The sequence below is a fragment of the Eschrichtius robustus genome, chromosome 2, assembly GCF_028021215.1.
Source record: "Eschrichtius robustus isolate mEscRob2 chromosome 2, mEscRob2.pri, whole genome shotgun sequence".
NCBI lineage: Eukaryota > Metazoa > Chordata > Mammalia > Artiodactyla > Eschrichtiidae > Eschrichtius > Eschrichtius robustus.
The window spans coordinates 175,707,806-175,720,868 of NC_090825.1; the positions used below are offsets into that span (position 1 = coordinate 175,707,806).

Sequence of the window (13,063 nt, forward strand, 5' to 3'; positions counted from 1 at the left end):
AAGGGAGGGGATATCTGTATATGTGTGGCTAATTCATTTTGTTGTGCAGCGGAGGCTAACACACCATTGTAAAGCAACCATACTCCAATAAAAATTAATTAAAAAAATAAAAACAAAAAAACCTTGCCTCATCCTTGGCCTCTGACTCCTGCTGGAAACAGCATTTCAGGTCACCAGCCTCCACACCCCCATGTACCCCCATCTCCCCAGGCCTGCAGAGGGCCCCCTGGGGTCAAGGAGCTCCTTAGTTGATGATTCAGGCTGCTGACACCCACTCAAGGCAGAGCCAGTCTCCTAGTGGGGGACCACAACAGCCTCTGTTTCTTCTAATGTAAACGGGGACAGTGCCACCCACCTTGGTGACACTAAGTGACGTCTGGCTCCAAGCCAGAAGGCCTGGTTTGGCCCCTATGGACCGCTGCACGGCACTTGGACCTTGTGGGCCTCAGTCTTCTCATCTGCAAAGTGGGAAATATGCCACCTGCCTAGTCTGACTCCCGGGGTTTTTGTAAGGAGAAAATGTGTTACTAGCTATAAAAGTGCCTGGTGGGCTACAAAGCACTTTGCAAATAGAAGACACAACCAAATGCATCTGTAAAAGGCATTTATTCTGAGAATCTAAAACCTGGACAGAGAATATGGAACTTCATAGAAAAAGCCTACACAGGATTTCGTCGTTTATTCCTAATACATTAAGCACCTAATAATAAGGAAACAAAGAGAAACTTTTAAAAAGATATCACTCCAGTTTGTCTGCAGTTATGTGATTTAAAATATCCCTGTTCTGTTGAGGTATAAGCTGCAAACTTTGGTCAAGTTAGAAACATTAACAAATCATTCCAAAAAACACAAAACTCCCCCCCCCCAAAAAAAAACACAACCAAACCCTAAGTTATTAGCTTTCTCGGTACATATACAGTAACTACAAAAAAAATTTCATTTAGAAAAGGTGTTTTTTTTTTCGTTGGTTTTTTTTTTTTTAAAGTTTCCCTCTTGTAATTCCCAATTGGCGAGTTGAAAATTCAACTTCGAGGATCGACAAAAGTCCCATCGTCCCCACTCGCTCACCCGGGGTCCCCAGGGAGGCGCTGGAGGACCACAGTTTGAGATTCCGGTTGGCACTGTCAACAATTCAGTGCTGAGAAAGAGCACCGCGTTGAAGAAGGAAGGAGGGACCAAAGGCACTTGAACGTGGCCCCAGGCGTTTGTTTCCGTGGCGTCCAGAGGCAACGTCGCTGGGCCGCCCATCGGACCCCATGGAGGGAAAGAGTCCAGCGGAGGTAGCTTCGGTGTGGCCCCAGCTCTCTGCTTGGGTGGCCGGTGGGGACGCGGAAACAGCCCGGTGGGGGATGGCTTGGAGGTGGGGGGGGGGGGGGTTCAACTGTGCCCAACGGGACTTCTCCGCTTTTCCTTTGAACACTTTCCTGCAGGCGACGCAGGGCCAACACCATACCCAGGGCCACCGCCAGGCGGGATTTCACCTCTGGGGGCCTGACCCACCAACCTTGAAAAGATTGTTCTAGGCAGCCCGGCGCCGTCTTGCGAGTCGGCGGCCAGAACAGCTGAGAACCTGATGCTGGGAATTTCAGTGGCCTTCACGCCAAGTTGTTTCTAATTCCATCCTCAGAAGAAAAACAAATTTTTTTTTTTTTTTTTTTTTTTTTGGTTTTTGGGTTTGTTTTTTTTTCCGCTGATAAATTGTAGGCTTTTTATTTATTTATTTATTTTTAAAACCAAAATAAAAACACGGAGAAGTCCGACTTTCTTCCTTCCTTTGAGCCATAATACAAATTCCTGAAAAATTTATAGATTAAAAAAAAAAAAAAAAAAAAAAGACCAAACCGGGAAGACGAGGCTTTTTTTTTTTTTTAGGGAGTGGAGGAAAAACTACATGTTTAAGTTAAGCTCACTAAAAACAAAATGGGGGCCACAGACCCCCCACCCGATAATGTTTTTTTAAAAAAACACCCGGCGAGAAGTGCTTGAGGATCACCGTCCGCTCCCGTAGCCAGGGAAGAGCTGGTTAAGGACAGCCTGCAGCGGCTGGTTCACATGCATGGCGTAGCTCCGGCCCAGGTCATAGCGGCAGGCCGGGCAGCTGAACACCTGGGCCCTGAAGGACCTGTCCAGGCAATCCTGCGGGAGAGCGGGTGGTGAGAGGTGCTCCTGGCCACCCACGGTCCCCCCGGGGCAGTGTCGGGAGCCCAGAGGCCCCTCCTGACCCTCAGTCTCACTTGCCACTGCTGGCTGCCCATCACCAGCCCGGCTGCCCCAGGCTCAACGACTCCAAGGTCTCCAGGGAATTCCCTGGCGGTCAGTGGTTAGGACTCCGCACTTTCACTGCTATGGGCGCGGGTTCAATCCTTGGTCAGGGAACTAAGATCCCACAAGCCGAGCGGTGTGGCCAAAAAAAAAAAAAAAAGACTCCAAGGTCATCCCGGCCACCAGGCCCCTGTACCTGCAGGTCACACCACCTGACAGGCCCACGCCCTGGCTCTCTCGTCACCCGTGCCTCGGCTCAAGTCCCCTCCTCAGAGGACCCCTCCTCAAAGCCCCTGGAACATCCCCGCCTCACCTCACCCTGTCTGCTTTCAAAACAGCACCTTCCGCCTTCTGGAATCATCTTGTCGACTAACCTGCTGGCGTGTAACACACCAGACACTCCCCAAGATGGGGGCTGTGTCTCCCTGAATCTCCCGGCACCAAGCACAGGACCCAACCCAGAGGAGATGCTCAATGAACATGTGTCGGTGAGAAGACGGGAGGAGAGGGAGGAAGGAGGGAGTCTGGACGCTGAGCCAGACTTCTGGGTTCAAACCCACTTGTCAACCCAGCGATGCCAGGGGAAGAGCCAGGTGGAGCCCGAGCTGTGAGGCTGACGAGCCCTACCTCCCCGTCGGAGCAACAGGCCGAAGATGCCACGGGGAGCAGGCACCCGCACAGGCGCACACACCTGAAGGATGGCACCAGGCAGCTGGGTGAGGGGCAACACCAAGCTGGTGAAAACCTGCTGCTGCCACGGCACGCTACCGCTGGATGCAGGCGGCTGCTTTGGATCCCTATTTTTAAAAATTCCTGGACTTCCCTGGTGGTCCAGTGGTTAAAAATCCACCTGTCAATGCAGGGGACACGGGTTCGAGTCCTGGTCCGGGAAGATCCCACATGCCGCGGAGCAACTAAGCCCATGCGCCACAACTACTGAGCCCGCGCTCCTAGAGCCCGTGCTCTGAAACAAAAGAAGCCACCACAATGAGAAGCCCGTGCACCACAACAAAGAGTAGCCCCCGCTCGCCACAACTAGAGAAAGTGCAAGCACAGCAACGAAGACCCAGCACAGTCAAAAAAATACAACAAAGACAAAAACAAAAAACAAAAAAACAACTCCTGTGTTCTTTTCCAATATAAAGTCTATAGTCTGATCCCAGGCACAGAGGTAGTGCTTTCTGCTCAACACACTAAGACTTGGGTTCAAAATCAGGTTCTGGACCGCTGCACGATTCACAATGGCCAAAAGGTGGAAACACCAAGAGTCCATCCACGGATGATGGCTAAACACAATGTGGACCATCCACACGCTGCCATGTGACTCAACCTTCAAAAGGAAAGAGGTTCTGACACACATGACAACATGGATGAGCCTGAACACGATGCTCAGTGAGAGAAGCCAGACACAGAAGGACAGATACTGTCTGATTCCACTCATGCAAGGTCCCTAGAGAGTGAGATCCACAGAGACAGGAAGTAGATGGTTGGGGGCCAGTGGCTGGGGGAGGGGCTGGGGAGTGAGTGTTTCACGGGGACAGAGTTTCAGTTTGGGAGGATGAGAAAGTTCTGGAGGTGGAAGGTGGGGACAGTTGCACAACAATGTGAATGTACTTAATGCCACTGAGCTGTGCACCTAAAAAATAGTTAAAACGGTAAAGGTTATGTTATCTGTATATTACCACAGTAAAAATATTTTAATAGAGTAAAAACAAAATCAAACGCTGGGACATCAGGGTGGAGGGTCAAAGCCATTTCCCCACAGCCGCTCAGACGCTGAGCTCACTGGAGACGAACGACAGTCGTGAGGATGCCCAGGACAGACACGCACTCGCCAGGGCCACCTCCTTCACACTGGCGGCACGGCGGCCGCAGGTGTGGTGACTCCGAGCCGCTCGGCCTGACCTCGCACGCGCCCCGCGTCTCAGTGTCCGGCTGCGTGCTGGCCGGGTACACCTCAGAGCGAGAAGGGTGCTGCGATGCCCCTTTCCACGGGGCAAAGGGGCTCAGCACAGTTACAGGCTTTCCAAGGTCACACGGCCAGAAAGGGCAAAGCCGGGGGTCAAAGCCACACTGCCGACCCCGACGATGTGTTCTCACCCCGCTCCGCCAAGCCTCTGAGCCCCCTCGGGCTCCACACAGCCTCGGACACCCAGGGGCGTCTCTCTCGGCCACACAGCTGAAGGGCCTCGGTCAGGCCACATGGCACGAGTGCTGCCCAAGTGCCCATGTTCTCAGAGTCCCTCCCCTGGTCTGATAAGTGACCCGACGCCCTGGACCGAGACGGCCCCGAGGCGAGAGAGCAGCTCAGAGACCCAGGGTGACCGGGAGGCAGGGACAGTCCCTGCTAAATTACGTGCCTGCACTGCCCATGAGCTCCTACTGACCGACTCTGGCCAGAAGGCACTGCAAAGACACCATACACGCAGACCAGCGCTTCCCAAGTTGGGGGACCCCTGGGACCGAGTGGGTGGGGCCTCGGATGCTGCTCAGCCCCCCAGCACCCAGGACACCCCCTGGTGTGTTCACTCTGGTGTCGTTCACCCCATGACAGAGAACGATCCGACCCCAAACGTCAGCACTGCTTGGGGAGAGACCCTGGTCTGGCCCAATCTCAGCCCCTCCCAATCTCTCCTTTCAAAAGCATCAGATCGGGTACTGTTTCCCTCCTAAGACTGACCACTGGCCGGAGCCCTCCAGCCCTGCCACCGGGCCCCCCTCCCCTGCCCTTGTCCCCAACAGGCCTTGGCTACTCCAACATGCCTGTGGGTCTAAGCTTCTGCACAGGTCACTCTGCCTACCTGGGATGCTGCCCCAAGGCCCGCCTCAGGTGGCAGGTTAATGCCACCTCCTCCAGGAAGGCTTCCTCCCTGCTCCTCTAGGGGATAAGCGCCTCATGCCTCTCCAGCCCGGCCCACTTAATCATTTAGTATGACCAGATCCCAGGCCAGGACAATAGCTCATCCTCTCCCACACCGGACCTCCAGGCATCTAAGAGGCTGCAGAGGACCAGACCAGTAAGTGGCCCCTAAGGAAAGCAGGCGCCGACCTGTTGAAGGCACAGCAGAGGGCCGGTGTGGCTGGAGGTTCGGGACGATGGCAGGGTGGGCAGTGGCTGGGCGAGGAGTTTGCGTTGGATTCCAGGGCACCAGGAGGGTGGGGAGCAGGGAGCGAGTGATGGGCGCCTGTGATTAAGGCTGGGGTGCTACTGTAACCCAGGCCGCCCGGAAAAGAGACCCTCAAGCCCCTCGAAGGGCCGGGGGCAGGAGGTGCAGAAGCAAAACTGGCAAGCCCAGGTTGGCAGCAGGGGTCCGATCGCCCCTCCAGGACCTCCCGTCCAGGGCCCTCAGTGCCCACTCACCTTGCACACGGTGTGCTGGCACACGGTTGTGATCGGGCGGAACACCAGCTCCTGGCAACAAATACACTGGAATGCCTCCTCCACTTTGCTCAGGAATTTCTGGAAGCAGAGGAGAGGGTGCATGAGCCCGGCAAAGGCTCGGTTCCCCAGAGTGAATGAGCACGACGGGTCCCCAGATTCCCTGCTTAGCCCTCGCCCCAGCCCGAATCTCATCCTCTGGCACCGGAGCACACGCAGGCTGGAGATCAAGGCCGCAATCCATCAGCGCTTCTCTCGGCACAGAGCCCAGCCCTGCAACACACGGCACCGCCCGCCTGCCGCCCGCTGCTCAGACCCCGGGCTCCAGCGGCGGATGAGACAGAGAAACGCCTGCCTCCTTGGAGCATGGGGCCCAGCAGGGAAGACCAGAGATTAAGCAGGTGAGAGACAGAAAGGTCACAGCAGTGCTGGGGAAAGGACAGCAGGGAGCCCCAGAAGGAGGGCGGTCAGAGTCCCCCCGTGGAGAAGGTGACCTGTCAGCAGAGAGACCCGAAGGACGGGGGGCGGCTGAATCACAGCCTCCTAAGATGTCCACGTTCGAATCCCGGGGCCTGTGGACGTGTCACCTCACGGGGCAGAGGGGACTTTGCAGGTGGGGTCAATGCCCTTGAGACAGGGATGACCCTGGATTCCCCGGGGAGCCCAGCGTCATCACAGGGTCCTTATAAGAGGGAGGCGGGAGGGTCAGAAGCAGAGAGAGATGGGAGATGCTGCGCTGCTGGCTGTGAGGATGCAGGAGGGGCCGCGAGCCAGGGATGCGGCGCCTCTAGAAGCTGGAGAAGGTGGGAACCGATGCTCCCCTGGAGCCTCCAGAAGGACCAGCCCTGCCCACACTTGGATTTTACCCCTAAAGGCTCACTTGTTAGGGCAGCCACAGTGATTTCATGCCGGAGGGAGACTGAGCCAGGAGGGCTGGGGTGGAAGGTACTTCCCCAAAGAGAAACCCACGAGGGCAGAGGCCGTGCAATGGGATGACCAGGAGGAAGAGTCCAGAAGGAGAGGACGTCAGCAGCAACGGGCCGCTCGCCCGGGGCTCAGAGGATCTGGGTTTGATCCTGACCGTGAGCCATGGAGAGCCAATCCCCACCAGGCAGGGGCAGCCAGAGGACGCTGAGCCACTCACTTCCAGTGACCCATCAGTGTCACTCACCCCACTAAGGCAGGAGGATCAAAGAAAAGACAGCGCCGGTTTGGCGGTTCCTCGGAAATTTGAACACAGAATGACTTTATGACCCAGCAATCCCACTTCTGGGTTTACGCCCAAGAGAACTGAAGACAGGGCCGCAGAGACGTGCCCACCTGTGGTCACTGCAGCACTGTTCACAACAGCCAAAAGCTGGAAGCAACCCAAGTGCCCACTGAGAGATGATGGATAAACAAATTCCATCTGTACAGCAGAATATTACGCAGCCTTAAAAAGGAAGGAGCGTCTGACGCCTGCCACAACACGGATGGACCCTGAGGACGTGATGCTCAGTGAGAGAAACCAGACACAGAAGGACACACACTGTCTGATTCCACTCATGTGAGGTCCCTAGAGGAGTCGGATCCACTGAGACAGAAAGTAGATGGTGGGGGAGGGGCTGGGGAGTCAGCGTTTCACGGGGACAGAGTCTCAGTTTGGGAAGATGAGAAAGTGCTGGAGACAATGGTGGGGATGGTTGCACGACAGGCTTAATGCCACTGAGCTGTGCACTTTAAATAGTTCAGATGGTCAGTTTCATGTCTTCTCTATTTTATCACAATGGAAAGAAAGAGGCCCCGGCCAGGCCCGGGGGAGGGTAGGGGGAGCTCACCGGCCCGTCCTTGAGCGACTTCAGGATCTCCGTCCACAGCTTTGTGTTGCTCTTGTCCTCCTTGATGAGGCTGCTCTGCTGGGTGGTGAGGCTGTAGGGCTCCACCTTGGTCTTCTTGGGTGCCCCTCGCGAGGACCCGTCGCCTCCTGGGACAGAGCAGGGCGGGTGAGGGTGGAGGCCCCCCCCACCCCCCAACTCCCCGCGCACGAGGATGGGTCCCGAGTACGAGGACGGCCGCGGAGACACCCACCAGCCGACTTGCTTTTCCGCTTGCCCTTCCTGGGGGACGGGAAGCCCTCCTCCCCGTCCTCCTCCTTCTCCAGGGCTGCCCTCTTGCTGTTTTCCTTCTCCTTCTCCCTCCTGGCCAGGGCCTCCAGGTAGCCTTCCGGGTACTGCAAGGAGGAGAAGACAGGACGGTCACCCCTCCCCGGTCCCCAGCCGGGCCCCAGAGACGGACTCTGTGCTCCCTTGGCCTCAGCTCAGAAGCCTCCACCAACTTAACTCCGGAGCAGTAACTAAGCACAGAAACTCACAGGAACAAGCATTAATGGCACATCGGCAGTGAGCGAGATAACGCGAGACAAGGCACGGTAGAGGCCCGCCATCAGATCAAGCAAAGAAGACAGTCTTTTTTCTTTTGTCTTATTTTTTGGGTTTTTTTTGGCCGTGCCACGCGGCTTGTAGGATCTTGGTTCCCTGACCTGGGATTGAACCCTCGGCCTCAGCAGTGAAAGCGCCGAGTCCTAACCACTGGACGGCCAGGGAATTCCCAAGACAGTCTTAGTATCTTTCCATTTCGATGAGAAGTAGGCAAACATTTCCAGCCAGGGGCCAGGTAGTAGAAGTTTTGGGCTCTGTGGGGACGAAAGCCGGCCCAGCCCCTGTGGGATTGAATGGGCGTGGCTGGGCCCCAGGAAGACTTCGTTTACCCACCACTGGCCTAGGGCCTTAGCTCCACAACCCGATTCTGATGGGTCTTGGACCCCTCTGAGCCCCATCAGGCATCATCTAATTAGAAATGGGGTTCTAAGGCACCTACAACCACATCCGATTCTCCAATGTTTCATCAAGAAACCCTCAAGCTTTTCTAGCAACACAAACTTGCAATGAAGACTTAAGTTCTAAATAAAAAATCCTCCTCCCACCAAACAGTGACGTGCCTGACCCACGGCTGTCTCTCCCCAGTTCCTCCGCTTCTAAAAGTCCCTGTGTTTGTGTCCACCTAGAGGGGTGGGATGGGATAGGGAGGGTGGGAGGGAGACGCAAGAGGGAGGGGATATGGGGATATATGTATATGTATAGCTGATTCACTTTGTTATAAAGCAGAAACTAACACACCATTGTAAAGCAGTTATACTCCAATAAAGATGTTAAAAAATGAAAAAATAAATAACTAAATAAAATAAAACAAAATAAAATTCCCTGTGGAACAACCAGTGTGTTCAAAAGGCAACTCTTTGTGGCCTCCTGGGGGGGTAGGTGCTATCAGACTCTCAACAGCAATTAAGATTCCTTAAATAGTCCCACCACGACTTATCAGTTGGAAAGCGGATCACCAGGAGGAACAGAAAACACCATAATTATAGTGCAAAAAAGCCGTATTCTGCAGGCACGGGGTGAACTCTTGAAGACTGAGGATTCTGCTGCTATAAAGAGGTGAGTGATTGCTCCGGGGGATCAGTCCACCTTATCTTTACATTTAGACCTTGCTCTATTCTATATTTAGACCAGTTTTATTGGTTTGTCTGCTTTTGGGGTAGGGAGGGGTGATGGACAGAGAGGAGAAAGAGAGATGGGGGACTTCCCTGGCGGTCCAGTGGTTAAGACTCCGCCTTTCAATGAAGGGGACACAGGTTCAATCCCTGGTCAGGGAGATCCTGCATGCTGCAAGGTGCGGCCAAAAAAAAAACACAAAAAAACAAAAAGAGACAGGGAAGAGGGGGAGGAGAAGATGGGATGGGAGGGGACTGGCCAAGAGAGAGGAGACCGGACTCCAGACTGGTTTCGGATAAGCTCTTGGAACACAGCTCAGATAAGGAAGCCCAGCTCTCAGCTCTAACATCACGAAAGCAAAGACGCAAACCTGCCCAAGCCACCCCTCCCCTATATCCACCGGCTGAAGGACAGGGATGGTACAGCCAGCGAGGTGTCACCAGCTCACAGCCTGGAAATCGTCCGGGATGAGAAAAACCCCAGAGAGCATGGCTCCCCGCTCAGACGCTCCCCGCCCCAGGCCCCGGGCGCGAGCTCCAGCTGCGAGCGCAGGCCTGGACGCACCTGCATGGTCAGCCCCAGCTTCTTGATCCGGTCCTTCCCCTCCTTGGTCCAGGGCCCCGGCTCGACGTCATCCCTGCGCAGGAGGAAGCGCCACACCAGGAAGCCGGACTTGCCCTTCTCGGGCCAGTACCTCACGACCTGTGGGAAGAAGCGCAGGGTCAGTGACCTGGGGGCCAGGGGCGGGGGGCAGGCACGGGGGCCCCCACTCACCTTGTAGATGCCGTCGTACCGGTTGCCCTCGATGGGGGCGTACTTGCTGTGCTTGCGGCCCTTGACGTTCCGCACCACCCGGACCGGCTTCCCAGACCGCCAGTCCTTGGCCTCGGCCCCTTTGAGGTCGTTGATGGGGGCAAAGCAGTTCAGAGCCAGCGCCCTGTGGGGAGAGCCGGGCCCAAATGCTGGACTGCGTCCCCCAGAGAGAGGGGGTCACGTCCCAAGCCCCCGGCCCCGTGAACATGTGACCTTCTTTGGAAAGACGGTGCTTGCGGATGAAGTCAAGTTCGGAGGCGGTCAGAATGGATTAGGGTGGGCCCTGAACCCAGTGACCGGTGTCCATATAAGGAAAGGGAAACTGAGGGAGTTCCCTGGTGGTTAGGACTCAGCGCTCTCACTGTCGAGGGCCCGGGTTCGATCACACGTCAGGGAACTAAGATCCCACATCCCACAAGCCGCACCATGACATGGCCCAAAAAAAAAGAAGAAAATTTTTTAAAAATAAAAACTAGGACTTCCCTGGTGGCACAGTGGTTAAGGATCTGCCTGCCAATTCAGGGGACACGGGTTCGAGCCCTGGTCCGGGAAGATCCCACATGCCACAGAGCAACTAAGCCGTGCACCACAACTACTGAGCCTGCGCTCTAGGGCCTGCAAGCCACAACTACTGAGCCCACGAGCCACAACTACTGAAGCCCGCACACCTAGAGCCCGTGCTCCGCAACAAGGGAAGCCACCGCAATGAGAAGCCCGCACACCACAACGAAGAGTAGCCCCCGCTCGCTGCAACTAGAGAAAGCCCGCGTGCAGCAACGAAGACCCAACGCAGCCAAAAATAAATAAATTTATTTTTTAAAAAATAATAAATAAATAAAATAAAAATTAAAACTAAAAGAAAATAAATAAAAAAATAAAAAATAAAACAGCCACACAGGGGACAGGGCCCCATGAAGACTGAGGCAGGGGTTGGAGTGTGTCACATCTACAAGCCAAGGGACACCAAGGAAGGACCCTCCCCTGGAGGTTCCAGATGGAGGACGGCCCCGAGACACCTTGACTTTGGACTCCAGGCCTCCAGAATTAGGCAAGAATAAATTCCTGTTGTTCTAAACCACCCAGTTTGCGGTGTTTTGGTACTAGAGCCACAGGACACTAACACGATGTGGGGGAAGACATCACCCAGGAGAAAGCAGGTGGCACATAAACGCGGGCTGGGCCGGCAGGCCTGTCCCGACAAAGGGCACAGAGGCCTGGGGTCGGTGGACCAGAGGTCAGCTCCACATCTGATATAACGCCGCCACCTTCCTCAGGTGAGCAAGAAAGAGAGCTGCCACCGCACAGCTGTTCTCCCGTGCAGATGGCAGTTGTTAAAGAACGGATTTCTTAGAGTTTTAAGTCCAGACTTTTATCACTGCTCACGAGCAGTTCCTCACACTGTTAAATCTCCTCCAAAAATGAGATTTTTTTTTTTTTCTTGGCCGCACCACATGGCATGCGGGATCTTAGTTCCCCAACCAGGGATCGAACCCGCGCCCCCTGCAGTGGAAGCACGGAGTCTTAACCACTGGATCACCAGGGAAGTCCCAAAAATGAGATTTTTTTAAATGGCTAGTGAAATTTAAATATTCTACTAGACTAATACGTGCACGAAAATGAACCCTTCCCTCTTTTTTTAAAAAAGATATTTAGGCAAAGAGCTTTCTGGAAAGTAAGAAATACCAATTTGTATTTCTACCAACAGTGGAACGCTAGTCTATGCCTTGGCATTTCTCAACACTGGAGAATTTGGGGCCAACTTTACAGGGTAAATAAATAGTACCTCAACATTACTTCAATGTGTATTTCTTTGATCACTAAAGGTGAACAAATTTTCATGGCCACTGTAGATCTGTGTTACTTGGCAGAATGATTTGCATGTCCTTTACTTTTTTCTGTTAGTTTTTCTTATTGATTTGCAACACAGCTCTTTACATATAAGGGCATAACCATCATCAGCTGTCACGTTTGTGGCAGACTTTTCCCCCAGGAGTCACCTGCCTTTTCATTGTACATATGGGTTTTATTGGTGTAATTTATAATACTTAGGTCATCAAATCTCTGTCTTTTCCTTTGGGCTCTGTGATGCTGTTTATGCTTTACCCCATCCTGTAATCGAGGCTCAGCGAACTCCTGCCCACCTCGTGGTGTTGCAGATAAAGTTCTACTGGAACACAGCCGTCCACACTCTTTTACACGTGCTCTGTGGCTGCTCACGTGCTACGACGGCAGAGTTGAGTGGTTGCCACAGAGACCGTGCGGCCCACAAAGCCAAATACGTTTATTATCTGGCCTTTTGGGGGAAAAGTTTGCTTCAGTGCATCTGAATGACTCACAGGTGGGCAGAGTAGGGAGGAGATGGACATTCGTGGTCCTTACGTTCCATCACACTCTTAATGGGAATCTAACTTCCTGCACATCAAAGCCCCAAACGGGACCCATCCCCTCCCCTGTGAAGCCACCAGAGGACAAGGCAGACAGACATGTGCTGGTGAAGAAACAGGAACACTCGATTCTGCAAACCTGTTGGTGTTGGTGAGTTTCTGATCACAAGACTGTTCTGCAGTCCGCTTGTTACCGGAAAGGTCTCGTCCACCGCTACCTGTGTACGTGAACGAGTTCCCGTGGTCCTGAAACAGATACGGGGGGCAGGCTGAACCCTGCACGCAGAGGAGAGGAGAGACCCACTCAAAACAAGCCCACACACACCCGTCAGGATGTCAACTGTCAAAGAACCAGGATGTCAGGATCAACTACCAAAGAAACAGATAATAACAAGTGTCGGTGACAATGTGGAGAAACTGGAAGCCTGTGCACAGCTGGTGGGGATGGAAAATGGTGCAGCTGCTGTGGAAAACGGTTTGGAGGTTCCTCAACAAATTAAAAACACAATCACCATATGATCCGGCAATCGCACTTCTTTATACCCAGAAGAACTGAAAACAGGGACTTGAAGAGATTTTTGCAGATCCAGGTTCATAGCATTACTCACAGTAGCTAAAATGTGAAAAAAAACCCAGGCATCCACTGATGCATGACTGGATAAACAAAAATGTGGTCCGTCCACACACTGGAATAT

General features: G+C 53.8%; 1 protein-coding gene across 4 annotated transcripts in view; it reads right to left on the reverse strand.

Annotated features, from left to right (window-relative positions):
- Positions 1-587: 587 nt before the first annotated feature.
- UHRF1 (ubiquitin like with PHD and ring finger domains 1) overlaps positions 588-13,063 on the reverse strand; it is a 32,912-nt gene continuing 20,436 nt past the window's right edge. For 3 of the 4 annotated variants that reach the window (XM_068537214.1, XM_068537215.1, XM_068537213.1), the window contains exons 11-16: positions 12,508-12,614; positions 9,736-10,108; positions 7,709-7,850; positions 7,459-7,604; positions 5,624-5,722; positions 588-2,136 (exon numbers count right to left, since the gene is read on the reverse strand). In XM_068537214.1, coding sequence (XP_068393315.1) covers positions 1,990-2,136; positions 5,624-5,722; positions 7,459-7,604; positions 7,709-7,850; positions 9,736-10,108; positions 12,508-12,614 — 1,014 coding nt within the window. In that variant the 3' untranslated portion in view covers positions 588-1,989. The remainder of the gene's footprint in view (positions 2,137-5,623; positions 5,723-7,458; positions 7,605-7,708; positions 7,851-9,735; positions 10,109-12,507; positions 12,615-13,063) is intronic. The other variant, XM_068537216.1, reaches the window with a different exon arrangement.